The 27,281-nt window shown below is 53.1% G+C and overlaps 10 protein-coding genes across 10 annotated transcripts; 4 read left to right on the top strand and 6 right to left on the bottom strand.

The window, feature by feature from the left end:
* Positions 1–789: 789 nt before the first annotated feature.
* PG998_013443 (uncharacterized protein) lies at positions 790–2,822 on the bottom strand (the record flags this gene model as incomplete). The annotated part of the gene is made up of 3 exons (XM_066880259.1): positions 790–1,006; positions 1,617–2,352; positions 2,489–2,822. 3 exons carry the CDS (start codon positions 2,820–2,822, stop codon positions 790–792), a joined length of 1,287 nt encoding a protein of 428 aa, XP_066724398.1.
* A 676-nt stretch (positions 2,823–3,498) lies between these two features.
* Positions 3,499–5,331, bottom strand: PG998_013442 (uncharacterized protein; the record flags this gene model as incomplete). Its single annotated transcript, XM_066880258.1, has 7 exons — positions 3,499–3,954; positions 4,009–4,105; positions 4,164–4,240; positions 4,649–4,824; positions 4,903–4,908; positions 4,981–5,109; positions 5,280–5,331. The coding sequence occupies 7 exons, from the start codon at positions 5,329–5,331 to the stop codon at positions 3,499–3,501; spliced, it is 993 nt and encodes a 330-aa protein (XP_066724397.1).
* Positions 5,332–6,439: 1,108 nt separating this feature from the next.
* PG998_013441 (methyltransferase-domain-containing protein) lies at positions 6,440–10,200 on the bottom strand (the record flags this gene model as incomplete). The annotated part of the gene is made up of 4 exons (XM_066880257.1): positions 6,440–6,497; positions 6,574–7,063; positions 7,132–9,456; positions 9,564–10,200. Coding segments are annotated over 4 exons (3,510 nt in total), but the record flags the coding sequence as incomplete, so codon positions are not given.
* A 628-nt stretch (positions 10,201–10,828) lies between these two features.
* On the bottom strand, positions 10,829–12,641 carry PG998_013440 (amino acid permease; the record flags this gene model as incomplete). The annotated part of the gene is made up of 4 exons (XM_066880256.1): positions 10,829–11,103; positions 11,151–11,728; positions 11,784–11,983; positions 12,042–12,641. The coding sequence occupies 4 exons, from the start codon at positions 12,639–12,641 to the stop codon at positions 10,829–10,831; spliced, it is 1,653 nt and encodes a 550-aa protein (XP_066724395.1).
* Positions 12,642–14,315: 1,674 nt separating this feature from the next.
* PG998_013439 (tRNA (guanine-N(7)-)-methyltransferase) lies at positions 14,316–15,217 on the bottom strand (the record flags this gene model as incomplete). Its single annotated transcript, XM_066880255.1, has 2 exons — positions 14,316–15,021; positions 15,072–15,217. The coding sequence occupies 2 exons, from the start codon at positions 15,215–15,217 to the stop codon at positions 14,316–14,318; spliced, it is 852 nt and encodes a 283-aa protein (XP_066724394.1).
* Positions 15,218–15,665: 448 nt separating this feature from the next.
* On the top strand, positions 15,666–16,855 carry PG998_013438 (uncharacterized protein; the record flags this gene model as incomplete). The annotated part of the gene is made up of 3 exons (XM_066880254.1): positions 15,666–15,705; positions 15,773–16,095; positions 16,157–16,855. The coding sequence occupies 3 exons, from the start codon at positions 15,666–15,668 to the stop codon at positions 16,853–16,855; spliced, it is 1,062 nt and encodes a 353-aa protein (XP_066724393.1).
* An 855-nt stretch (positions 16,856–17,710) lies between these two features.
* On the top strand, positions 17,711–19,264 carry PG998_013437 (uncharacterized protein; the record flags this gene model as incomplete). The annotated part of the gene is made up of 1 exon (XM_066880253.1): positions 17,711–19,264. One exon carries the CDS (start codon positions 17,711–17,713, stop codon positions 19,262–19,264), a length of 1,554 nt encoding a protein of 517 aa, XP_066724392.1.
* Positions 19,265–21,040: 1,776 nt separating this feature from the next.
* On the top strand, positions 21,041–22,557 carry PG998_013436 (uncharacterized protein; the record flags this gene model as incomplete). The annotated part of the gene is made up of 2 exons (XM_066880252.1): positions 21,041–21,798; positions 21,846–22,557. 2 exons carry the CDS (start codon positions 21,041–21,043, stop codon positions 22,555–22,557), a joined length of 1,470 nt encoding a protein of 489 aa, XP_066724391.1.
* Positions 22,558–23,141: 584 nt separating this feature from the next.
* On the top strand, positions 23,142–24,805 carry PG998_013435 (galactose-1-phosphate uridylyltransferase; the record flags this gene model as incomplete). Its single annotated transcript, XM_066880251.1, is given in 2 exon segments — positions 23,142–24,697; positions 24,715–24,805. The coding sequence occupies 2 exon segments, from the start codon at positions 23,142–23,144 to the stop codon at positions 24,803–24,805; spliced, it is 1,647 nt and encodes a 548-aa protein (XP_066724390.1).
* A 563-nt stretch (positions 24,806–25,368) lies between these two features.
* PG998_013434 (uncharacterized protein) lies at positions 25,369–27,099 on the bottom strand (the record flags this gene model as incomplete). Its single annotated transcript, XM_066880250.1, has 4 exons — positions 25,369–25,506; positions 25,569–26,638; positions 26,722–26,824; positions 27,040–27,099. The coding sequence occupies 4 exons, from the start codon at positions 27,097–27,099 to the stop codon at positions 25,369–25,371; spliced, it is 1,371 nt and encodes a 456-aa protein (XP_066724389.1).
* Between the last annotated feature and the right edge of the window lie 182 nt (positions 27,100–27,281).

The following is a 27,281-nucleotide window of genomic DNA, read 5'->3' as shown; positions in this document are numbered from 1 at the left end:
GAGCCATTGCCGCTTTCCTATTGTTGCTTCTCGAACGAGGTAAATATGGGTGGCCGGTATGTCGACTGCTTTTAACTCGTACATCCGGACCTAATTCGGAACCTAATGTTTGTCTTAGACCTAACAGCAGACTTGACTTAGATGTCACCCTGGGTCGGTTGAGGGCGAACATATCACAGCGACTGGCGTAGTTGTCTTTGTTGATACAGCGTAATAAGATGATACGTGCAATTGACATATCATCAAAGGCGTGCCTTTCTACCCGGTAACTTGGGTTGGTATGCTTGGTCTTTGGTAGCCAGGCATCGACTACCGAAGCTAGGCCGTCGTCCAGCAAGGATTGTGGGAGACACTGCGAAATAGTGCGAATGCTAAAAATACGAAGGTTGGCCTGGAGTCTCTGATGACCTCATGCGGCTGATGCCCAACTTTACTGCTGGGAACAGTCGATATCGGTAGCCGAAAGTGGCAGACAGACAGATTGCCAAGTCCAGTAAACAACTCGTAGCATGAAGAATCCCTAGGTAAACGGCCCCATGATGGAATTGATGGATTGTTGTCTCATGTATTTATATGCTCGATGCTGATGCGGTTCATCTCCACCGGTATATGTTTTCGTGTAGCTGGCGGTGATTTCAATTCAATTGTGGGAGATACTAGAAATCAACTCCAAGCAGGGGGGGCGCCCGATCATGCGGGCGCCGGCCCGGCTTCTGTTGGGATGTCCGCACTATTCGCAGCCCAGATGAAAGACCCAACCGAGAAATCGCATACAGATCATCCCCAAGCTCAAGCACCGCCGTCGCGCTTGGCGTACTCCTCCTCCATGCGCTCCTCGTAATTGCGGTCAGCCTGCAACTCGGCCTCGGTCTTCTCGCGCGTGGTACCTGCGCCCGTGTTCACGCCGGCGCCGGTTGCCTTGGGCTGCTCCGGCTGCGCATCGGTTGCGGGCTGCTGCTGGCGAGCGAGGGCGGCCTCGCGGGGGGCCCATGGCCGAGGGCTCGTTCTGGTTGATGGACGACATGCTGTGACGTAATTGAGTGCTGAGAAAAATTTGAGGTTGTCGCAAGTTTGTTTGTGAGACGGAGTTGATGAATCCAAAGAGGGAAACAGAAATGAATCACCTGTGAAGTGCAGTCGGATCGTGGTAGTTATAGGGATAGGTGGTTCAGATGATTTGCCATTCAGTTACTAAGTTGCTGTGAGTCAAACCTATCGAAGCTTTCGCCACCGTGCCAATAACTTGTTTAAGCCGGCCTCACCCGAGAGGCAACCGACACATCACAGAGAAACCGCGGCAGCCTTTTCCAGAAGTCGCAAATCAGAAATCGCCAACTATGGAGCTCGAATGATATTGTCATTTGAATCTAGCTCTATAATAGTTTTCATCCTGATTACTCGACGGCTTATTGTGCTCCCGTAACAAGAGTCTCTTTGGTAAAAGGTGTCATGACAAACGCACAACGCCAGCTACTATCCAATAAATTTCATTATCATTCATTGAAACTACTGCTGCTTGGTACTTGACTTCCGTTGCTGCTATTATTCCCGTCGTGGCAGCTTATTCTGCTGCAACTTCTACTGCCTTTTGTCTCTAAGGGGAAGAGTACTTATACCCGTACTTTTCCTTAGACTCCTGCAGGTACTTGCGCTCCTCATCGAACTTCTGGCGGGCCTCGGGGTCCTTCTCGAGCTTCTCGAGATACGGGCCGTTGAGGAAGGGGGCGGCGTCGTTGGGGATGGCGAAGCCGCGCTTCACAGCCGGGCGGGCGAGGCAGCGGTCGATCCAGGCCTTGACGTTCGGGAACATCTTCAGGTCGACGCCCGAGAACTCGCACATGGCGGCCCAGCCGATCATGCTGATGTCGGCGATGGAGAACTTGCCCTTGCCGGGCCCGGCCACGAAGTCGCGGCCGCTCAGGCGCGCGTCCAGGACGCCGTAGAGGCGCTCGCTCTCGCCGACGTAGCGCTGGGCGCCGTAGGGGTTGGGCTCCTTGGCGAACTTGAACATGTGGTTGGCCTGGCCCTGCATGGGGCCGAGCCCGCCGTGCTGCCAGCCCATCCATTGCTCGCTGACCGAGTAGTCGTCGCTGTCGACGGGGAAGCTCAGCTTGTGGTCCGGGTCGTAGTGGCGCGCCAGGTACGACAGGATGGCAATGCCCTCGAAGACGGCGAAGTCGCCGCGGTCGTGGTCCACGATGGCCGGGATGCGGCCATTGGGGCAGATGGCCGTGAACCACGGCTCCTTCTGCGTGTTCTTCATGATGTTAACCGACTGCCATGTGTACTCGAGACGGTAGGCCTCCTTAAGCTCCTCGAGCAGGATGGACGCTTTGTACCCATTGGGTGTGCCTGTTTTCATGATTAGTAAGATATCAGCAACTTCCCCCGCTCTTGCATGGTGGAAGATACACGCCCTGGGCAATGTGCTCTACTTCAACTTCACATTCGATTGGGACAAAAGAAAATCAAGGGAGAGAAAGCATACTGAAAGTCAACAGCTCAATGCCCTTCTTAGCAATGAGACCAGTGGGTTCGCTGTCGGCCATAGTGTCGTCGGTTTCTTCTGTGTGCGGGGGTGTTGTGCTATTGGTGGAGTAAGCTGCTCTCTGCGAACGCGAACAGCGACTCGTGATAGGGTTGATGTATGTCTTGTTACACCAGCTAGTCTGGCTCTTTATATGGTTTGCTGTGACGAGACCACGACGATATGCAGGGCTAATTAAAGAAAGGGCGCGTAGTGTTGATACTGAAGCGGAAGATGCGTTGGCTATGCCAAAAGATTGAGCTCGCAAAAGACTCCGTACAGGAACGGTGGCCATGGTTTCGTTTTATACACTTTCGTAGAGTACCAACACAAACGCAGAGGCACACTCTTTCTGTCAAGATGCAGCAAACAGGATGCAAGGGATGGATGATTGGTAATCGTTGCCTTCTCAACAGCATCCGTAGCCTCCGGACCAGTACCTGGAAGCAGCACCCCTCAGACATTATTAAGCAATATGCGGCAAGCGGTGGAGTACATGTAACAACATGAAGCTCTCCACATCACATCCAGCTTGTCCCACTTGACGACACCACTAATACTTGGACGCATGAGACGTCATGTGTTGTTCTTCTGCGTACACTTCAATTCATGTTCTCAAAGTCAAACAATAAATACCATCATACAGAGGCAGCACGGCCGTATCGTATCGTCAAGTCCCTTCCTAGAGCCCGATTTTTTTCAATATCCCGACAAACCCCAGTGCCCATAAACAATTTCGAATCGAAAGAGAAAACAAAAGACAGAACAATCAAAAAGTCATTTTGGGTATTAACTGTATCAATCTTGTCGTAGCAGCTTTCCTCACTAACCCGCCCGAGTCGCAACAATCTTGACAGAACTTGGCGACTTGTGCATCTCGATAATGTCGTCATCGGACAAAAGTGCGGTATCTAGATAAGGTAAGGAGGCACCCTCAGAAGAGGCAGTAGATAGGGGTGGTAAGAAATTGTTTACCAGTAGCCGCCGCCAGCTCCCCCTCGCCGATAGTCATCTCGAGGATACGCCCCTTCACGAGGTGGGTAGGGTCCATCACGGGGAGGGAAATCGCGGGGCGGGCGATCGTACGGGCGTCCATTCACGTAAGGGTCAGGAGGCGGGCCGTAGTCGCGGCGGTACGGGTCCTCATACCGGCCTCTGGGAGGGGGGTAGTCGTCCATGGGAGGGCCACGACGCGGCGGCGAACGGCCGTAGCGTCGTTCATCGTAGTACTCCCCACGGCCACGAGGGCTGCGGTCGCGGTAGCCGTCACGATAATCATCACGTCGAGGGCTGTATCCGCGGTCGCCATAGCCACCGCGGGGAGGACCACGTCGATAATCCTCGCCGGGCGGGCCTCCGTTGTGGGGTCCGCGTCCCCGTGGTGATCGCGATCGGCCACGGTCACGGCCAGGAACCTCGGCTTGGATCTAGCGCGCTGTCAGTGCGTGTTCAAAAGGTGCTCAAGGCGCTTAGCATCTTACATCGGCAACACAGGTAACGCGTTGTCCTTTGAACTCGCGGTTGTCGAGCTTCTCCACGGCGGTTCTCAGATCGGCGGCATTCTCAAATTCGACAAAGCTAATTTGCATTAGTACATCATGCCCAGGAGTTAATATCTCACACGGGAGGAGCATACCCTCGGCCATTGCCTTCGCGGCCCGTTTCCGAATAGACAACGTCAAGGCTGGATTGACGCGCAAAATCTTTCAGATCCTATATCCAGAATCCAAGTAAGTGGAAGTCCCGGAGCGGAGAGGTAGTTATATCAAGCGATGAGCGGGCAGGCGCCTTGTCTCGGTCATCCAGTAAAAATCACGGATGGTCCAGATAGGCGTTAGGTATCCAACGAAAGGGGTCCTTTTCTCAGGCGCCTTGGCCAAAAACCATAGGACCCAATCCAGAAGAACTTGTCCAGGGGATTATTCTGCAACAGCGACTGGCTAGCCGTGATGATGGTTCAAGGCTCTGGAGCGAGGACGTCCTTCTCCTTGCTTGCATGGCGAAACCCATATACGGCAAGGTCAGGCAGGGGTCCGAGGAATGGTAGGAACCAGAAGAAGACTATAATCCAGGGAAAAACTTGTGTGGAACGGAAAGTATAGACGGAAGATAATAACAGACCTGCCAGCTGGTATCATTGGGGAGTCCCGTGATCTGCATTCGGAACGCGGTACGGCGCGGTCGAGGAGCGGTTCTCTCATGGTTGCCGAAGCCAGGTTCGCGGTGTCGAGAGCCTCGGGCGAATTGGACTGTTAGGCGCTCGCCCATGAAATCGGATCCGTCTTGAGAATAGCGAACTATATTAGCCAGGGAACAATTTGATCGGATGACAGCAGGTCAGGAAACACGGTGGCCAGGAGGAGTCCCAGACGTACGGAAGGCTATGCGCAAAAGAATTGTGTTAGCCAAGAAACGCTCGTTTGTCATGTGTTGATGGGCAACAGTAGACTTACCAGGTACGACGTCGCGCGCATCCATGGCATCTTTATACTCAATGAAGCCAAAGCCGTTCATAAGCTTGATCTCGGTAATCTCGCCAGTGCCATGAGTCGCAAAGTGACTTTCAACATCCTGCTTGGTGACTGCGCAATAGAATTGCCCTAGTTAGCAATGCGTAATGTGTAGAAAATGGAACGCGCCAACCGTGGCACAACCCGCAGCTGGCGCCGCAACGTGGAACATGGTAGCGAAACGGCATTGGAAAGCCAGAGTCGTAATCAAGCTGTAACAGAGAAAGCAGAGTGAAGCTTACCTCCCTTGGGCAGGTTGCCCAGGTACAAGCGAGTTGCTGATACCTCAGTCATGGTTGCAATTGAATGAATATGGCCGTGGAACAGATGGTCAAGTCGAGCCTTGGAGGATGATAAAGTTGAGAAAAGGCGACTCAGTTCGGCTGGTGAGTTGAGGCCCAAGAAGAGGGGAAAACTGGCGGCGCGATAGATAGATGGTCCAAGTTGGTAAAAATCCTAAGATGGACAAGGCTGAAAGAAATGACCTCAAACGGGCTACTTTGGTAAACCTTCTGCTGGGTAGAATGCGAGACCGATGGAGTGAGCTCCGCGGGGCTTGCCGTTGGATGCTTGGGGAGTATTAGGTCTTGTTGTTGTTGTTGTTGTTGTAGGGGTGGGTGAGCGTATGGTCTCAAATGGCGAAAGAAAACGAGAGTGAGATAGCTCTGCTTCCGAAGCTTACTTGCTGCAAGCTTGAGAATCAATGTGCAGCCTCCCGTTTGCTCTCTCGTGTTGTACGGACACAATCCGAAGCGGGCGTCGTTGCAGCTGCCACCGAGCAGCTGGTGTTTGGAGGAGGGTTGAGGCGAATGGTATGCGGGGAGTTGTATGCTGTATTCACCACGGTGCTGTCGTTCAACCGGGAGATAGCTTCTTGCCTAAAGTCGGGGAAGGATGGAGGTAGAGAAAGGCAAGTGTCATCGAAGGTCGGTCAAGACAAGAGTTGGAGAGAGTGCGGGTGGAGGATGTGCAGGTGGAGGCGCCAAAATTGAGGAGAAAACGCCCCAGGAGGAGCCAAGCCTAGCAGGGAAGCCTAGCCCAGGCTAACCCAGGCCTGCCTACGCTGGACTGCGCTGAACCGAGATTGAGAGCTCGGTAGCTACAGGGGGTCTGGTATCTATCATATCTATCATGTGTCGACACTATTGACATCTTGCGTCTTGTTGGCCCACGCAAGTCGAGCTGCTAAAGCACCGCGGTTTCGAACACAAGACTGTCCAGACTAACAGTAAGAGAAAAGAATTCGAGCGAGAGAATGAGAAATCGTTGTCTTCATGTGATACAAACGCCAATGCTATGCTATGCTTGCTATTACTATGTTGGCAGGTACTTACTCCAACCTTGCGAAACAACGTTGACGCCAGAAAGGCGCCACCGCCCATAGGGAACCCCCAAGGCTCTCTTATTCTTTGAAGAGCACATCAATTATTTCGTCTAAAATGGTAAACACCAGGTGTGTGCTGTGCGTTATATATATGTTAGCCAGTCTCGTACACTGGGTGTATAGCGTTCGTGCCGGAGGCTTGCGTGACTTACTTCAACCGAGGATTATTCAAGGTAGCAAATATCCTCCTGCTTGCCGCCTGCGCATTGATTCTGCCCACCACGCTGCCCGCTAGATCGGGGACCAAGGTGGCCAGCATCAAGCCCGCCTCCCCCCGCGTTCTTGCCTTTTCACTCGTCGTTCTAGGCTGCTTGTTGCGATTCATCTGGCCACCTGGCCACATGCTGTCTCTCACCAACCCGATATACTTGAGTATCGCGTCCTCTTGCACCAGGAATTTGACATTGTCGCGGACTTTGCGCTCGATAGTGCCACCGAGCAGTTGGTGGAGAACAACGACGACGGCACGGCCACGGAGCCAATTGTTGCCTCGATTAAGCTCGAAGATCTCCAGGAAAATGTCGCAGATGGGCTTGATAAATGGCTCGAGCTCTTTGTTCTCGAAAGCGTTGAGCTCCGCTTCTGCCTCGGCAGCAGTCATAGCATCCTCCTGGATACTAGGGGGAGTTGCACGGTGTTGAGCTGGTTTGTCGCCGCTGCTATCAAATTTTGACCGGCTACAGAGAGCTGATCCAGAACTGGGATGTTACCCAGAATGTCCTCCATGCCGTCTGTGACCGAGTCGTAAAGCCTAGTGATCATGTCTTTCTTATCCTCTCGCGTCATGAGATCCTCGCCTTGCTGAATCACACTTTGGGAGAGGAAGGCACGAAGATCCCGGCTGCGGCACACTTCGGGAAGCCGAAGAAGTTCCTGCATGTAGTGTTCAAGAGCTTGCTGGCGCTTCCGCAGGAACTCGCTCTGTAGCTTCATTATAACCCGGCGGTGGGGGAAGTCCAGATTCCGTACAGAAGGATACCGTTGTCTAAGTCGCTGGTGAAGATCATGGAACTCGCTGTAGCGCCTCGTGACAATCCATGTGGCGGCAGGCATCTTCTCTCCTGCTACTCGTTGTACCTCCACAACATACATCGCAAACTCTTTACCGTCTGGCTCCCGGCCAACTTGGATAGACTTTATTCTGATAGAAGAGCGCCCGTATAAACTGTTGTCGCTTTCTTGAATGACATATTGTTGTCTTTGCAATTCCTTCCGCTTCAGTTCTCGTTGCAGACTCGCTTTGGATTTACGCAGGATTCGAAGCTCCGGGGTGTTATTTGTCAACTCGGCCTTCTTGGTAAGCGATTCGATGACCGCTTCCTGTGCAACCAGCCGATCGATATCGTTAGTTAGTACAGTAATAGCTTCAGCCAGACCCAGATCGCCAGGGGCCGCTTCGTGCACCTCGTCTTCGACGTTAACCAAGTTCTCGCCATCCGTGTCAGCATGATCGTCAGACAAAAACTTGTCCTCTTCGGCAAACAAGTCGTTATCTACAAAGACCCCAATACGAGATGCAGGGCTGACGAGCCCCAAAGATGAAAGACTGGGCCTTTCCACCTCTTTTCCCGATGGCGTATGTCGTGGTAGATCAACCGAACCTCGGGCGGAGTCATTATCGTTATTCGAGAATACACTCAAAGTCCCGTCATCGTTACCGAACAAGGACTGTCGAAGATCTTCGGCCGTTTTGGGGCGATTCCCATCCTCTATGATTGTGTTCAGAACCTCCTCCATGGCCTGAACAACCTGGTTGTCGGGTGTTGTTCCGGCCTGATCATGATCGAGACTTTGTACAGAGTCTGCCATAGGATCGTGTTCAAAGTCTTCATCGTCAAATAAGGGGGAATTTGTGCTCTCATCCAGTGATCGACGCTGTTCATTGAGAGGATCAGGGCTATGGTGACCATTAGTAGCCGATGCCCGAAGGTCCGTAGCCGATAAACCGCGCTTGACTTGGGCATTTGTCGCGTTGAGTTTTGGGTTAAGCTTCGAGACTGGCGCAGGCTTGAGCCCATAGGACTGAGAACTCCGTGATAGTGGTGGGTGCGAAGGCCCAGCTGAGGCAGGAGCAGGGGCTTGTGGAACTGGCTGGACCCTCGAAGCCGCCTCTTCTGATGCCAAACACTTGTACCACAAATCGGACTTTTTGAAGCCTTGAAGATACTTTGAACGCATCTCCTCCAGAACCACACTTTGGGCTCTTAGAACGGCGCGTCGTGCTTGATGGTACTGCTCAGGGGTCGCTTTCTTCCCTGCTTGCAAGAAAGTCCGGATAGCTTTTCTCGAAGAATCCGGAACACGTAGCTCAGGTTTCGAAAGATATGCTTGATCTATCTGAGCTAGATCTGTGCGATCCGAATCGGTCCATGGAGATAACTGGGAAGGAAGCTGTTCGTCCTCCGGGCCGTCATCCTCCAGGGGATTACGAAACCCGTCCACCACGAGCCAGAACTGCACCAGTGGCATCATGCGCTGCCTGTCCATGTACTCCATGAAATACGAAAGCGCGGAAGTATCACGGAGTAAGTCAGCGAGTGGTGCATTTTCCAGTTTCGAAGCGCCTGGCGCAGGGATGGGGTTCGTAAACATCGGTATGTCCTTTCTGTCACCGCCGGCGGCAAGATGCTGCACCCTTTGATCAAGCAGTCTTTTGCCCATTTCTAATCGTCGTATGTAGACCTGATTCTGATCATCTTGCTGCGTGTCCCTCTTTAGTTGACTAGTCACCTCACTCCTGAACCTGCGAGCGTCGGACAAATTGTTGATCTTGCGGATTGTGCGGATGAACTTTTCGAATTTCCGTTCACTGTCTCCGGGTAGCAAACGAGGGAACTGGGTGGACTTAGAGACCTTGGGGGCTGGAGACGCATGGGTATCGAGGGCAGCTCGCAGCTTGCGTACGGTCGACCGGTCTTGCAGCATGCTGCGTCCATAATTCTCCATGATTTGGTTCCACGTATCTGGCTCAGAGAGCATGGTAACTACTGGCGAAAGAACAGCACATGCCACAATCTCACGTATGATACTTGATACTGCTCTGCTGTTAAGTATATTTGGGGGAGTATCTTGGGCAGTACTCGAGCAATCGTTTTGCGCAGGTGTTCTTGTTGAATCATTTTGGTATCGGAATATACCATACTCGCAGCAGGGTGCAGTCTGCCCTCATTATACTTGGCCGCAATGGCGAGATCCAACTCTTCTGACTCGGTAACATCTCGGTTCAATTTGCGCCCTCTAACAGCTCTCTCTGCATCGTTGAAGTCTCGAAAATGCGCGGTGAGGATCGGAACAACCCGGCTTATAACAACCTCGACCAGGTCGGTGTCGAACAATCGATCGCGAAGATCCGCGATGGCTAGTCTCGCGGTCTTGTCTACTTCGTTGGCAAACACCGGGTTCTTGCTGATGTGGGAGTACCATGACTGCACAAAATCGCGGTTGATCAAGGAGAGTAGGTCGTCCAGGGCATGCGATATCTTGCGCGAATCGGGGTACAGTGGCACCGGTGTGTAGATCTGGCGGACTCGCAGAGACGACGTCTCTCTTCGCCAGGAAACCGGGCCGACAAAGTTGACGGAATTCGGCCGTGATGAGCGGTGTCTTGTGCTATAGACCGAACCCCTGGATGTGAGCGAAATGAGCAGGAGGAAGCTCAGCAAGGTGGTGACGCAACCAGCGACAAAGGCATAACCCGCCCAGCGGAGCGTGGGAAACCAATTGGTGACATATCCCCATGCGAAGAAGCAGACGACTCCGGCAAGGGCGACATCTCTCCCACTAAGGGCCATCATCCAATTTCATGTGCCGCAGCCTCCAAACCATAGTTATTGATGAGGGTTTGTTGGCAGAACCGGGTGCTTTGTTTGAAGGAAGCGCTGCCACCTTGCATTCCATGAAAGGTAGGTGAGGTAAGGTAAGGCGGGCACGGAGTGGGTGCTTATCGATAGTTCCCAGCTCCAGACGGTAGACGGTGGGACGCTGTAACCCAACCCACGCTCAAGCCCCCCTTTGTACTCGACTGTTTGAATGACGGTGTTTCGAAATACGATACGTACAGACACTGCGAATGAAAAGAAACCAAGCCCGGTTACCATTCACACGTCATCTACCGTCGCAATGTGGATTTAAGAGTCAGCCATGCGACTGATATTAGCATACTTGGAATTGATTTATTTTCAACTCAGTAGCTAGTGGGTATCTCTTGTCATTATATTAACTTCGTAGGATATCATGAAACTCGAAGGTTTTGTTACATCTCCAGGTGATGGTGACCTTGTCCGCTGGGGCTTTGCGGAACGTAACGGCCGTCTAGCCGAACTCTTCGTGTTTTCCACTCCCGCTGTCTGGAAGCACCGCAAAATCACGTTCCTGATCACATCTCGAAATCCCGACTCATTCTTATGATCAAAACGCGACACGAAATTCACACAACGTCACGTGCGATAGGTCACCGGAACTTGCCATGCATCGGAAAAAGTGCACCTCACCAGCCTGATCAGGAATCCTGGCACCTAACCTATGTAGGGGGCCCGCGTAGTGCTTGTGTCCCCAGACTACATACCAGACAGCCGAGATAATCGTAAACGCGATAAAAACCACCGAGGCGTAGTTCATCGTGGCCGCTTCTACTGGGATGGTAGATGGCATGCAGAACAGGGGAATAGCCAGGAGGGACCAGCCTGCGAGTGTCAGCATGGAGGGTACAAGTCGGATATGATGTACTTACCGACGGAAACAATGTTGGCAAAGAAGCCAAACGAGCCAAGGTAAAAGCTGCCCGTACGGACGGCTTTACGCCCCTGAAGCATGCTGATCACGATAGGGACGGCATAGGCTGTCGTAAGTGCAATGACGCCAACCCCCGAGAACGCATTGAAGGCAGCTGTGGATCCGAAGTACAGGAGTCCCAGAATGAGTTGGATGGCCATGCTGAGCATCATGGCGTTAAGCGGGACATCCAGTTTAGGGTGGATCTTCTTCCACAGAGCCGCTCCCGGAATGGCGCCGTCACGGGCAAACGCCCACGTGGCTCGGGAGGCAGCTGTCGTGCAACCGATACCGCATATGACAGCCAACACTAGCAAGGGAATCAAGAGCCCGAAAGCTCCCCCAGCAGATCCAACTGCACTTTTGATGATGACGGGCACGGGCTGACCAGATTTGAGAGCGATTAGTGATTGGATGTCGGGAAGAACGAAAACCAGAGGTATCATGAACAGCAAACCCGCGAAGGTGTTGATGATGACAGTCAGAACCATGGCCTTGGGGACCTGGGTTGCGGGTTGTCGGACTTCCTCGCACATTCTGTGGCCATCAGCATGAGTCTTGGCCAGACCAAGGCCGGGGAGTATTGACTTACGAAATAATCATTCCTGTGGAAGAGGTCGCATAGGCTGCATGCAGAAGCCCAACCATGAAAGACCAGCCTGGTGTCCAACCCGAATTGGCCTCAAAATGAGTGAAGACAAAGCTGGCATCACGGCGGCCTTCCTTTGCAAGGGCAAGAACGCAAACCATGATGGCGATAACGCCAGCCAACGTCCAGAAAATTGCAAATGTCTGTGGCGGTCAGTATATGGAGTCTATAGCGCTCATCTGAGATGGGTGGGCGGCTTACGTCAAGGTACGGGAGCCATCGGTTTCCTAGGGACGATACAGCGTTGCACAGCAACGTGAGTCCCAGGAAGATAAGAAAGACTTGGTAGGTTTCACCAGCGAAGACTGGGCTTCCGTCGGCAGTTTCGAAGACGTTGACACAAGCGACCAAAAACAGTGTCGTTCCAAAGTTGACTGAGAGAGTGATGGTGATGTTGCCGACCACGTAGAGCCATCCGCAGATCCACGAAGCGAGTCTTCGCCATGAGGGACTGGCCATCATGAAGGCTTGGTAGTAGACGCCACCAGCAGTGGGATAGACGCTTGTGATTTCGCCGAGCGATGCAGCGACGCAGATGATGATTAAGGATACTGCAACCCATCCCCAAATGATGTCGACAGGGCCGCCTCCGTTCAACGGATAAAACATAGTGGTCGCTAAACCATACGGAATGGATGCCAGAACGAATGACATGAATGCTACCTGGAGTGTCGACCGGTTCCGCAACATTTCCGGTTGGTAACCCAGCGCCGCGAGCAGCTCGTCAGCGGTGCCGGAGTCCGTCTCGACCATGGGCTGCGCCATGTCGCCGGTTTTGAGGTTGTCACGTTTCGATTCCATGTCGGGCGACTTTGTGTTTCGTGTTCTCCGTAAGGTGAAGTTTAAAGATGGCTCAAGAGAGTGTTAAATACTTAGCTTCGAACGGCGGACCATGAGGTATTGAATGTAAAGAGAGTAGGGCCACTGTCGGCATAGGACGTAGAATATTGAATGAGAACAGGTTTGGGATCAAGAGAGAGAGGGTGGTCCCTTGGTCTAAAAAGAGGCTTCACGGCGAACGGTTGAGCGGGTTAAGCGGGCCAGGATCACTAAGGATGGAGAACGCGCGATGGAGGAGGCCCGGCGGAACTCCATCCTGACATCACACCCCATGGGCTGCCGTTCCAGCCCATAAAGAGATTGCAGACGGGCCTGCCAATGCCATTTTCGGAAGGAGAGACAGGATGGTGCGCGCAGAGCTTGGCACCTAATGCTCCCTTGCACTTCTTCCAACCAGGTGCCAGGCGCCACCCCTGCCGTCCGTCGCACCGGCGTACACGATCCCCACCTTCCGATATCCTGGAGAATTTGCAGGTCGTACTTGTACAGCTTCTAGTACGACGGAATCACGTTGTCAGATAAGGACTCGAATGTCCATGTTGTGTAACACACCCCAAGATCCAACGTCATCAAAGTCAGCTGCTCCATGTGAAAACCTGTAGCAAACGGGGCAAAATGTACAGGGCAGGCGCCAATCGGGGCAGACGGCAGGACGTGGGCAAGAGACTGAAGAGGGCCCTGGAATAGACTTCACGTAATGGACAGCGCGTGTTGTATGCAGAAGTCTGGAGATGTTGCAGTGGCAGGTTGGAAAGTGTGCGCAGCGCGCTACTAAGACTTTCCATGAGAGCCCCATAGTAAAAATTTGTTGGTCAAAATCCCGCAGTCATCGTTTGAGAAACAACCAGCGTGTTCCCGAAACGGAGGTAGTTGCCACAGTAGTCAGCATTAACGAGTCGTAGCAAAACCGGGGTGGCTGCCCGGAGACGACGCCTTCTCCGGTCCTATGCTGTCTGCCACTTCAATTAACAAAGATCATTGGACAAAAAGGCAATGAATAGGGGGTCGTCGCCGCCGAAATACCACCATTAGTTGGATTTAGTCTGTATTCTGGAGCTCTCGGTGTCCCAGCTTTATCGCCCGCTAGACTTCCTCGGTGACCAATAGGGCCATATCCTAGCATGCCTGTCGATGGTCTCATGCAACTCCCCCGGGTGCCAAGGAGGCTAACGTTGCTGGAAGAAACATTAAACTCGGGGACCCCATGCAGAACCATGGCCGCTTATCTATGCCATCTTGGGTCTTTTGGATCGCAACCACTGCGCAGGAAGGCAGGCAATGCAAAGCCTTACTGTAGAAGTCCAGGCCCTGGGCCCTTCCAGCTGAAGCCTGCTTGATTCCATGAGTGGCTAGTGTCTTACCAGGGACGCAGATTGGTGCAATGCCGCCGAGTGATACCACGAGCTCTGCGGCACTCGCGTCTCGAACACGTCCAACGCTTACTACAACTGTAGTGAGCACCCTCTGAAACGATAGCAGCAGTATAGCTGCATGCGAGCAGTAAATTGTGCACTGCAAGACACGAGGGTCAATGGTATCATTCGTCTCCTGTGTTTCGAAGTCCCCGTTCGAAGTCCCCATGGTCCAGCCTAGTACATCCGGGGAGATACCGCCGTGGAGGGAGCTTTAGGGGGTTCACCATGGAGGGTCTTCCAGACGGCGAAATAGCGCCACGAACTTCTGCCCCTTATTGCGCTCCACCTTCTTGCCCTCTTCAGTCTCCGTTGTCATGATCTTGACGCATTCGTCCGACTCCTGCTCTCCCTCGGAGACCCTTTCGAAGGCCGGGTGAAGTTCGAGATGATGAACCATCCAGTTATGCAGGTCTTCCACGTCGGTGATGGTATACACGATACCCCCTGGTCTCAAAACAAGCGCATACTCCGAGTTGAGTGTAGTCGAGACAATCCTCGCCTTGTGCTTCCGGGCCTTGAAGTGCGGGTCGGGGAAGCAAATGAATATCTTTGAAAGTTGGCCTTTCTTGAAGAAGTTTGGTAAGAACTTCATTGTGTTGGCCCGTATACAACTGACATTCTGGAACTCGTTAGAGTCTTGGTGTTGGGCGCGCAAAGATCGAATGCGCTCCTGCACGAATTCAGTGACCTGCGTTCGTATCTCCATTCCGAGTACGAGTTTGTCAGGCAGCTTTGGCGCCAAAGCCACGAGAAGGCCTCCGAATCCACAGCCAATATCCAGGATTTCGACGTCTTGGCGCATGCTACTCTGTTGTCGCTGTTCTATCTGGGCGTCGTTTGAGGCTGTGGCTTCAGGTAGCTCTTCGGGGTCGGTTTTATACGCCGGGAAGAATGGCGTCCAGTCCATATCTTCGGGCGACATGGGGCTAGATACGAGTTAGCCGTAGACGCGACATGGGTAAGATATGTCTCATACTATTCTAATTGATGATCTGAGAAAGGGTTCGCGTGCGCTCGCTGTCGGTAGAATTTCTTCTTGGGCATCTCGGTTGCGCCATCTTGCTGTGACCGCGCTAGGCGATAGTCCGCACGCTTCTGTTTCTTGTTCGCAGCTCCAGCCATCTTGGATGCGTCGCGGTATTGTAGTTCCTAGGCAGTCTTCACGACTGAAAGATGTGTTTAGCAAATTCGATTGAGCTTCGCGTAGAGCCTCGTCTGGGCTTTACGATCAAGAGTCAGGAAAATTTGGTGGGGTAAATCAAGTCATCGGCGAACGGAGGGCTGTACGCACCGTGCCGCCGACGCCAAGCTCTACCTCCATAAACATTACATAATGGGATTGATGACTGCCGCGCCCATGCGGCTGTCCTACCAGGACGGGATTTGGGCCTCGGCTCCCGGCCACCATGTTTTTGCACGGGACATGATTACTGCCAACACCATCACTCAACCATGTTTGAATGAACATCATCAATCCGGTGAAATAAGTCAACCAGGTCGAGTGTATCAATAGAGCTCTGTCTCCTATCGTGCGATTACCCAGTCTCCGGCCCGCGAAGCTACCGCCAATATGCCTATTCGCGAGGAGCTTGTGGCCTCGGCGGTCAACTGTAAGTGCGCCCAAACGTCTGAACGCTGCTGCTGGTGGGCTCTATCTAATGATGAAATATCACACAGTCTTGCAAGACCCTAATGTCACGTCGTCCCCCGTCGAGAACAAACTCTCGTTCCTCCGATCTAAGAACTTGACACAAGAGGAGATAGATGTTTCTCTTACGCGCGTCGGCATAGCACCTTCGAGTCAAACCGCGGCTGCCCCATCGCAAGTTGTCGCTGCACCGGTACAGCAGCAGCCATATTACAACTCTTACCCACCGACCACTTCTCATGGCTGGCAGCCTCCGCCGCCGCCGCCGCCACCTAAGCGGGATTGGCGGGACTGGTTCATCATGGCAACCGTCGTCGGAGGTGTTGGTTACGGGCTCTACTCTATTTCAAAGGTATTAACCCCTGAATGATTCGAAGGGGATATGCATCTCTAAGCTAACACAACTTGAAAAGCGTTATATATATCCGCTGGTGGCACCGCCTACCCCTGAAAAGTTGGAGCAGGATAAGGCGACCGTGGATGAACAATTTGAGAAGGCCTTTGCGACTCTGGAGCAGCTCTCGAAAGACACCGAAGCACTCAAATCATCGGAACAAGACCGGACTCAAAAGCTTGATAAAATCCTTGAAGAGCTGGAAGAGTTTATGGCTGAAACGAAATCGGGAAAACGTCGCCAGGAGGACGAAACGGATCGGTTACGGAGTGAAGTGGAATCCTTGAAGGAAGCCATCCCCAAGAGTATGACTGCGAACAAGGATTTCACCGATGAACGGCTGCGTGAGATCGCCAATGAAGTCAAGAGTTTGAAGTCGCTCATCGGTCAGCGCATGTCGTCTGCGCCCGCTGCCCCTTCCCTCAACACCACCAGTAACTATCTCCAATCTGCTAAGAGCAACGCGCCCTCTACCTCGACCACAACACCCGGGAATGAACCAGAGACAAAGATCAACGCAGAGACCGGAAATGGAACCAACGGCGAAACTCCATCGGCACCAGGCAAACAAGACTATTTGTCGTCACTGGGCGGTCGTTCGAGTCCATTTGCCAGTGGAATGCCGGCACAGAAAGCAGCAATCCCAGCTTGGCAGTTGGCTATGGCGTCAAGCGAAGCAGAGAACGGATCTCAGCAGGGAGCAAGCAGCAGCTCCTAAGTAGTTGATGCTCCTTGCATATGTATTCTAGTGTAATAGCCAGTAGCGATTTGCTTTGGTGATGCTTTGTGGGTATAGTAGTATGCATGTGTGCGAAGCGATCGATTATTATTAATGGCAGGCTCTGACTCATCCCTGGGCACTGCTCTCTTTGTTGCGGGAGGGTTATGAAAAGTTGCCATAATAATCTCTCCCCTCTACGCAGCTTTACTTAGCAGAGGGAGAGGTTTGATATCACGGAGTCGTATGGAGAACCGGTGGATATTTTAATAACAGCGGAAGAACGATTACTGCTTTGAAATACATATCTGAAATGAGTTTATATATTTAATTAAAATAGCATGCTTCCTGCTATAGTTGAATTAATGGATTATTGGTTGCTGCGAAATATTAATAGAGATATTTCTTCTGTCTGGAACCCTACCACTAGAAACCTGAAAATCACCTCTCTGGCCCGGGACAGGCAAGTTTAAGGTTTACGCCGAGGAGTTCAGTCATGCGGGTGCACATACAATGCTAGTCAGTGAAACTCGTGACATGGGTTTGTTAATTATGATGGCAGAGCACTTTTTGTTCAACGGCCTGTCTCGTATTTAGATAGTTAAATTCACGATGGAGCCTACATCTTTTTTAACATATGCCCTTTGCCATCGTTCTAAACAGCAAGAATCCTTCCGATGCGGAGGCTTCTTCAAATGTCGACATATCTCCCGAGAATATAATTACATCGCAACGGGCCTTCCATATCTGACCAAGGAGGTTAAACCATCGAGTTATGAGACGTAAAGTCCATCAAATACTCACCAACATCAAGATCCTGAATCTGTCTCCTCAACAGACAACTAACAGACGAACATGGGCGGGTCCGCCAAATTCTCGATGGGAGACTGCCCCGACTTGCTCCAAAACGGCGCTGTGGTCGAGCCTAATGCCGACATATCAGGTGTTGGCGTAGTCAGTGCCTTCCTCTTGAGTGCTTACATGACCTTCTTTGCCGTCCTCGTCGCCTATCTATCTGGTCTCGTAGACTCCGAGCTCCTTAGTCTCGTGGATCGCCGCATCTTCCGCGTCCGATCCTACCCCTCCCGATTAAGTGAGACTTCTGGGCTCTGTGGAAACGGGCAACAGCGGCAACAGGAGCCAGAAAAACGACCGTCCAGCAAGCACAGGGCGAAAGTCGAGGCCTGCCTCCGCTCCGCGGTCCTCGCAATGAGCGACCAGCAAATCGTGACGGGCATCGCCATCATGGGCGCCGGCTTTCAGGGGCTCCGCGAGGGGACCCTCTCGGCCTACCACTACCAGATCGTGCTGTACCTGGCGTGGATGTCAAGCAGCGTTCACCTCACGGCCATCACCGTACTCGCTTCCTATCTCAAGCGCCACCGCGGCGTCATGGTCTGGCGCCTCACCGGCATGCTCGTCCTCTTCGTCATGCTTGTCGTCGGCCTCGTACCTACCATTAGCAACTCATGGGGAAACTTCTTGTGGCCAGACATCCCGACCAACAAGACAGGCTGGGCGATCCCCGCCCGCTGTTTCTGGGGCGATCTGAGGGGCAGCGTGAGTCCAGATGCGCCGATCGGCTTCATCATACTCAGCATCAGTTATCTCTGGAAGATGGGCCAATTGTTCTCCTCGTCTCGCAGCGCCTACCACCGATGGGTTCGCGGGCCCATCGAGAGGCTCATGGTGCGCGTTCTACGGTTTGCGGCCGAGAGGCGCTGGCATTGGACCTTCCGGGTACTACTAGCTCCCGTACTCCCAGTCATGGTCATGTTTGAAGTCATCTCCTCCTTCGCTGCATCTCTTTGGCTGTCTCTGATGGGCTTGATCTTCGGTACAATCCAGGTACTGATCCCTCGAGGTCAAATACAATCCATGACCGAGGCTCAGGAGGACACCTGGGGGTTCGGACAGTTAGTCCCCTTGATTCTCTTGATTCAGCCGCTAGGTATGGTTCTCGAACATGTTTGGACGTCAGAACCACACACTGAAGATAGAATGGAGCTGCTGCGGTATAAAAGGCCGCTCCCGGACTCTCGTGATACTCAATGTGGGCCAGAAGATGAGCCTTGTCGGGGAGGCCACCAACTAAATCAACAGTGCTTCCAAGCATTGCTTTTGACACGGGTATCAGAGTGTCCAACGGCATCGACGTGGCCCCAGGAGCACATGGCTGTCCAAAATCTGCTGTTCTCAAGCAAGTTGTTCGCATCCCTTGTCTGGTTGGCGCAGGCGGCCGTCGTCACCATTTGCAGTGTGGTATTCTACGTCGACTCCCAGACGATCGGCAATGAGCGCGCAAGCAACTTCGAGTTCATTCTCAATACAATAGGTTTCTTTATTGGCGCAGCAATCTTTACGATCCTAGTCTTATCCCCATTTAGTCGTACCGGCCGAGTACCTTGAATATGTCAAGAGACGATTGCGGAGGAGACATGCGAGCTGGGTAGCTGTCGCTAGATGGATGAGATAGGCCTAGAACTAAGACGCCAGTAGACATTGGTTCCAGAAATGTGATGACGAGATACATCTGCTTGAGCGTCGCCTCCAGAAAAATCCGATGTGCTAGTGTCCACATGCTTGCTGTTCTCGATGACCTCATGGGGAGATTTGAAGTCAATTCGGGAATCGAATCGCAAATTGGCCTGGTACGCTATGTGCTATTTGTGCCATATGCGCCATCGCAACTCCCGAGAGCGCGCGTGAGTTCAGTGTGCCACCATTAACGGATGGGGATTTGGAGAAATGCATCACGCTGCATGTCTACATGGAACGGGGTTAATCAATGGAAGCGAGTAGGCAGCATTTCAAGAACTGACGATGGCCAGGACGACGAAGAAGCCGGGAGAGGTCGTCGAAGGGTGTTACAGAATCGAGATTCCCGTGGTCCCGGCTACGGGCAGGGCCGAACTTCTGAAAGTCTTTTTCTGTCTGCTCTTCTGCAACAATAGGATTCCGCTACAATTTCCCCTTTGAGCCAAAGTCGCGAGATTGTCAGTGAGTGGATGGGTGCCGATCTCCAGTGTGTAACGGCTTTTACACATATCCACAAACCCGACATGGACCAGGTCTTAAAGTGCACGCAGCACGTCCATCCGCCCATATTCCCACGACTTTCATCGAAATCCAAGCCATGGCCACAGCAATAACGCCATCATCACCGCCATGCTGTACGATGGATATAGATTCGGTTTGCCTGCATAAATGAAACAAATGAAACACCGCAGGGCTCTTGAACTTTAAAACAAGACAGAAGTCCCCCGGTCGAACAGAGGACGGCCGATATTGTCTTCAACCAACCAGCCAGTCTCGTTCTTTCCAGACTTACGTGGCGCCGAGCGAATAATCACGGCGCATCTTTTCATTCGTCTCAGCTGCCATCATCTGGACATTGCTCGTATATAGGGGAGCTGGGCTCGCAATGACTCGGCCGCTTGACCTGACCAGCTCTAGAACACACGCTGTTCCGGAAATCACACCATCATCCATCATCAGTCAAACATCGGCTTTGCAACCCGGTTGACTGCAACGGTTGCATACCATTGTAGCATTACAATATGTCGTTCGCAACCAAACATGGACTCTTATGGGATCCCCATACCATGTGAGATAGCGAGCCGGCCTCGGTACAGCGAGGCCCGCGTGACGGTTCGCTGCCGCTTAGCGTCATCCTCACTTTTGCCCCTAAGCAATTCATGCCTCGGAGCTATTCCTTGCTGGGAGGGGCTTGCCTTCACAGCTCCCGGTCATTGACACCATCGACTTTTTGTTACTATGCAATGGAACAATATCCCTGGTGTGGAATTTCAATTACACCTTGATCAAAATGGCGGTAGGTCGGGCTCCATTCGAGCCAGATTTCTCTCTTACTTTCTTTGGCCCTCTCCTTTACGGGACAAATACATGTTGCCCTCTATTATTCGTACTTACCTAGAGCTGTCATACTGAGCTATCGTTTCTGTTTTCCCATTTTCCATTGTAAGCTGGGCTACACCCGTTTATCCAGTCACTGCTTCACCTGCTTCGCCTTTCACTATCTTGGGGTATACTTTGACCGAGACACGAGCCTTAGTGCCGTGGGTATACTTGACTTCGACCCAGGATACCAACTCTAATCACCTTCACTGTTCACCGGAATCTCAAGGAATCCGTCTCTAGCCTTCTCGACACACTGCTAGCACCATGGCAGAACATAAACCAAGGAGTGCCACAAAGGCAGCAAAGGCGCATCTCGAGCTAGTCTGGACAGTGCTGCCGCAGATCCCTTCCGTCATAAGGGTCGTGTTGTTACATATCTTGAAGATGTCGGAGCCGTCTCGCTACCTAGAACTGAGAGATAACGTAATAATCTCGTTCCTGCGCAGCCTCCTGGACCAGCCGAAACCACAGCCTATCTCCAAGACACAGCGCATGACGCTTCAAGATCCCGGAATCAAAGGCCGTATATGGGTCAGCAAGGTATCGTCACAGGTACCACCAGAGACTAGTGTCAGAGATGTTCTTCTCGCTGCTATCGACTCATCGAAGGGCCAGTTCGTCGTTGCCGACGGGATATGTCGAGTTCCGGATATCATCTCGGTCGAGGCGGAGTGGACAGGTTATCGAGCGGCCGCGAAGCGCAGCTCCGAGTTACCGGCTATATCCGAGGAAGATAAATACGCCGAAATGATGAAGGAATGCAGCAGTGATGTCACGATACTTTACTTCCATGGTGGCGCTTACTACCTAATGGACCCATCATCCCATCGCCCAACGACAAAGAAATTAGCGAAACTGACTGGTGGACGAGTATACTCGGTTCGATACCGACTTGCACCTCAACACCCATTCCCTTCAGCACTTTTGGATGCCTTGGTATCTTATTTAACCCTTCTCTACCCACCTCCTGGGTCTGTTCATCCGGCTGTCGATGCGTCCAATATCGTTTTCAGTGGCGACAGGTAAGCTATCCCACACCCGCTGTGATAATTTTTGCTAACTGTCATAGTGCTGGTGGGCACCTAAGCCTGTGTCTTCTGCAGGCAGTACTTGAGATCCGGCGTAGGGGTCATAGTGTCATCTGGTTTGGACAGGAGCGGGCTGTCCCTCTCCCGGCCGGGGTAGCCGCCAACTCACCATGGCTGGATATTGTTCAAAGCATGCCATCTTGGCATTCCAATCATAAATGGGACTATCTGCCCCGGCCGCGTGATCTAGCAGATTTGCAGCAGCCGGAAGATGCGATTTGGCCCGCTCAACCTCCGCGGAAACACCTTTTTATTGATGATGATTTCCTCCTTCATCCGTTCGCCTGCCTGCACTTAAATGCGTCCTGGGAAGATGCGCCGCCTATCTATGTCTGCTGTGGTTGGGAATGCCTGGCCGACGAGGACAAGTGGCTTGTTTCAAAGCTGGTCAAAGATGGCGTCGCCGTCGTCTTTGAAGAATACGAGGCGATGCCGCACGTTTTTGCCGCCATTCTGGACAAAGCGCCACAGTCTGCTCGATGTTTTGACGGATGGGCGAGGTTTATCAGCCAGGCCTGTAAAAGCCCCCAAGACATCCAGTCGAGCTTTACCACGATCAAGGCCAAGACTATGAAGGAGGTGGATATCAGCGTCAAGAATCTGAGCCCTTTCACCGAGGAGGATCTCCGGAAATTTGCGTATGACAGGATCGGGCGGAAGTCATCGTTCCCGAACACGCCTGCCAAGCTGTAGAGGAGCATAACCGGCCAATATCTTGGAGTGCAGGGAATGCATGGCGTTTAAGTGTGGTATGCAAGGATAGCACAAATTGATACCCCTGTCAAGCATACAGTGAAGAGGCTACCCATTACTTGTAATTATAATGATGTATCATTCTGTTTATAGGTTATATTCTCCTCATCGTACGGCGAAAAGTGACCAGTCGCACCCGTTGATAGGCCCCAAGTCCCCTAACCCATCCACCATCATCAGCTTGCAGGTGCGATCCCCGGTCCGTTAGCGCCGAGTCTGAGCGTCAACTGTCAATTGGCTGCAACTATCGGAAATTTGTTTCCCTTGTATATTTGAGCTTCAACGTACGTTGCTGTCATTTTTTCACGCAAGTAATCGGCCCAGCATCTCAAAGCACTGTTGCGACCAGGGCAATTGATTAGCCTTCATATCGGGCCTGCTTCCTCTTCTGTTGTGTTTTCTATTTTGGCTTCTTAGGCCCAATGCTGGAGCTGGGAAGCAAACACCAGTGCAGGAAACACGGGTACCGACGTTATTAATAAAGGCTAGAAGTTTCACAAGGTGCCACAGGAAAGACGGAGAAAATGGAACGGCATAGGAAGTCTGTCAACCTCATCTCTGCCACCATCAAGTCCTTCTTCGAGCGGTCTGAGCCATACCGGATCTTCCATGGGTCCACCAACTCGACGCGGCCGGCGCACCTGAAAAAGGCCGCACGGCTCGTCGACATCTCGTCGCTGCGCGATGTCCTCAAAGTCGACAAGGCCAAGCGCACTGCGCTCGTCGAGCCCAACGTTCCCATGGACCGGCTCGTTGAGGCCACCCTCCCTCACGGCTTAGTCCCGCCTGTCGTCATGGAGTTCCCGGGCATTACGGCCGGCGGCGGCTTCGCGGGCACCGCGGGTGAGAGCAGCAGTTTCCGCTGGGGCTACTTCGACGAGACGGTCAAGGGCGTCGAGATGGTGCTCCCCGATGGCCAGGTCATCAATGCGGCCAACCCGGGACATCCCGACGCGTCGGAGCTCGCCACGGGGAACCCCAAGGGCCAGTACGCCGACCTGTACAAAGGCGCAGCCGGGTCCGTGGGCACCCTGGGTGTAACCACTCTCCTAGAGCTGCAGCTAGTCGAGGCCAAGCGCTACGTGCGCACAACGTACCGCCGCACCACGAGCGTCGCCGAGGCCATCCGTGTCGTCAAGGAGGAGTGCGCGAAGCCCGAGAACGACTACGTCGACGGCATCCTGTTCTCCAAGACGCACGGCGTCGTCGTGAGCGGCACGTTGACCGACGAGCCGCCGCCGCCCGGCCAGAAGCCCCAGACCTTCAGCGCAGCGTGGGACCCCTGGTTTTACCTGCACGTGAAGGACGTCACCAAGGCGCTGCCCTCGTCCTCGGCATCGGACGGCACCAGCTCCGCCACCGCGCTGACGACGGGCCGCGTCACGGAGCACATCCCGCTCGCCGAGTATCTGTTCCGGTACGACCGCGGCGGCTTCTGGGTCGGCGCCGCCGCCTTCGACTACTTCCGCCCCGTGCCCTTCACCCGCTTCTTCCGCTGGTTCCTCGACGATTTCCTCCACACCCGCATGCTCTACCGCGCCCTGCACGCCAGCGGCGAGAGCGCCAAGTTCTTCGTCCAGGACCTCGCGCTGCCCTACGAGACGGCCGAGGACTTCGTCGACTACGTTGACGACTCTCTCGGTATTTGGCCCCTTTGGCTCTGCCCCCTCAAGACCCCCGCCGGCCCCACGTTCCACCCGCACCTCCGCCCCGACGGCGCGCAGCCCAAGCAGAAGCAGACCCAACAACAGCAGTCACACGGAGAAATGCTCAACGTCGGCGTCTGGGGTTGGGGTCCCTCGGATCGCAACGCCTTCGTGGCGGCGAATCGCAGCCTCGAGTCCAAGCTGCACGAGCTCGGCGGCATGAAGTGGCTGTACGCGCACACGTACTACGAGCGGTCCGAGTTCTGGAACGGCGCCTACGGCCCCGTCAAGACGTGGTACGAGGCCCTGCGGGACAAGTACCGGGCGACGGCGGCGAACCTGCCCGACGTTTACGACAAGGTCCGCGTCAAGGACGCGCCCGAGGAGGGGGCTGGAAGGGCGCCGTCAAAAAGACCTGGCCTCTGGGCGGCCTCGTAGGCATTGCCCGCAGCATCCAGAGCGGCGACTACTGGCTCCACCGCAAGGCGACTTGGAAATGGACAAAGGCCGGCGAGGAAGAGAAGAAGCAGAAGACGTCATAAGAACAAAATCCCCGAAATAAGATACCATAAATGTAAAAAGTCCAGTGCAAGGGAAGGCTACTTGTGACATCAGTGGCTGTAGGATCGATAGAATGTACATAAGCCTTGTAGACATTTGAATCTATAACGAACAATGCCAAACCTTCTCTAGGCACAGTGTAATCATGCAGTGCATCCTACTCTACTTTAAGCAGGGCTGATTCTCACTCAAGACAGGTGGCATTTGGTATTGAGTTGTAGTTTGAAAGTCTATAACTATCTGGCTGAAAGCAATGCTTGTAAGTATAGTTGCTTTATTAAAAGCCTCCTGGTATATACAAGCCTCTAGGTTAGCCGGGATATTGTAGTCTCGGCATTATTAAGATTTTGACGTTTCTTCTGACGTCTATTTTCGTTGCATCGTTTCCTCCATTCGTGACCGGTGGTACTCGCTCATGGGCAAAGTACCATGCTGTGTAGCGTGATGCCATAGTCTCCTCTAGACAGCATAGCATCGCAGGCATGCTTGCCACTTCCGTGGCTGTGTCGAATCAGTATCGCAGGTCTACTTTGCTGCCAAGAATTTATTCCTTGACTGCATAAGACCGCTTGAACATGTCGTCGACCTTCTCAAGGTAGTAAGTTCCAGGGACAATGGTGGAAATATCACCCTTAGGGGTGAAGTCCTTCTGGAGGTGGGCCTGGTGGCGCAGGTCGCAGAACTATTGGCCCAGTCAGTACAATGTTCCCCAGCAATCAATGAGAAGAATGACAATCAACTTACAGCTTCGTATTCCTTAGGGCTGAGAGATCGGCGCGAAGCCAGCTTGTTAGGGATGTCCAAAACCTTGGACATCTGCTCGGTGTTGCCGTTGACACGGAACGAGGTGAAACTGGAAGCCAGGCCGGAACCGTAGCTAAACAGACCGATGCGCTTGCCCTGAAGAGTGGCGCTGTCGACGTTGCCGATCAAGCTTGCCAAACTGCTCCACACACTGGCGCAGTACATGTTTCCGCACATGGTGGCGACGTTGATGGCAGGCTGGACGCGCTCAGCGAAGCGCTTCTTGGTCAAGCCCATGAAGGTCTTCTCCACGGCCTTGTCCGTGAGGGACTTCTCGTAAGGCATGTCGCGGAGCTCGCCAGGAACCTCGGCAAAGGCCGGGCTATCGGGGTTGGCAAGGTAGTCGTGGTACAAGAGACGGGCGTAAGACTTCTGGACCTGCTTGCAAGTAGGAGAGTGGAAAGCCAGGTAGTCAAAGCGGTCCAGCGCAGTCTTGTTGGAGTCAGTGGCAGCGTGGCCATTGCCGTTGGAGCCCTGAAGCTTGGCTTCGCGCTCGCTGTAAGCCTTGTAGGCGGCATCCAGAGCCTGGAAGTAGCAGTTGACTGAGTAGTGACCGTCAACGTAGGGGTACTCGCTGGTCAGGTCAGGCTTGTAGAAATCGTAGACGTGAGCCATGTAGGATCCACGCAGACCGGGCTCGGCAACAATAGGGGCGTCGGGGCCAACCAGCATGGCGACACAGCCAGCACCACCTGTGGGGCGCGCATTGCCCTTGGCGTAAAGGGCGATATCACCAGCCACAACGATAGCATCGCGACCATCCCAGCCTGAAGACTCGATCCAGTTGACGGCGTTGAAGAAGGCATTGGTACCGCCGTAGCATGCGTTCACGGTATCAACACCCTCGATGTTGGTGTTGCTGCCGAAGAGCTGCATCAAAACAGACTTGACGGACTTGGACTTGTCGAGAATGGTCTCAGTACCGACCTCGAGGCGGCCGACGTTGTTGACGTCGACATTGTAGTTCTTGATGAGCTTCGAAGTAGCGGTAAGGGCGAGCGAGTAAATGTCTAAAAACCACGCGCAAACATCGTGTGAGCTAGTAAAATCCAACAACGTGGCAGTCCTGGGGATAATTGAGTTTGCAACATACCCTCTCGGTCATCGCAGAAGGTCATCTTAGTCTGGCCAAGACCAATTGTGTACTTTCCAGCGCTGGCGCCATCGTGCTTCTCGAGCTCAGTCTGTTCGACGTACTGTGGGGGTGAAGTCTCGTGTCAATAAAGGGACCATGCGATTTCGGCAGGTGAGGGGGAGGGGCAAATTCGTTGTGGCTTTTTGTTTTTTCTGGCTGGTTGAGCAATAGCAAGCTATTAAGCCCATTCCCATAGGAGCTGCTATGCGCAATGCAGCTGCCAAAAACGAGGCAGATGTACGGACGGGTTCAAGGCATTGACTTTACAGAACGTACCTGGCTGGGGAAGTATAGTTCAATGGCCTTGATGCCAATGTTTTGAGGACGGGCGGCCATGACTGCGACTGAAGTAGGTGCAGGAAGAACAGGCAGGTATGGGTTGTTGGGAAGGACGAGGGCGCTACGAGAGGGTTGTTGTCTTTTATGAACAAACAACGTCGAATCTGTAGAAGCAGAGGGAAATGTGTCAGCTAAAAGGATCGCTGTGCATCGAGAAGGCTTTCACCGCCAATTTCCCG

Source organism: Apiospora kogelbergensis, assembly GCF_038363985.1.
Source record: "Apiospora kogelbergensis strain CBS 113332 chromosome Unknown utg000009l_segment0_segment0, whole genome shotgun sequence".
NCBI classification, from domain to species: Eukaryota; Fungi; Ascomycota; class Sordariomycetes; order Amphisphaeriales; family Apiosporaceae; genus Apiospora; species Apiospora kogelbergensis.
The sequence above is the reverse complement of the archived record's forward strand: the minus strand, read 5'-3'. Positions and strand labels throughout refer to the sequence as shown.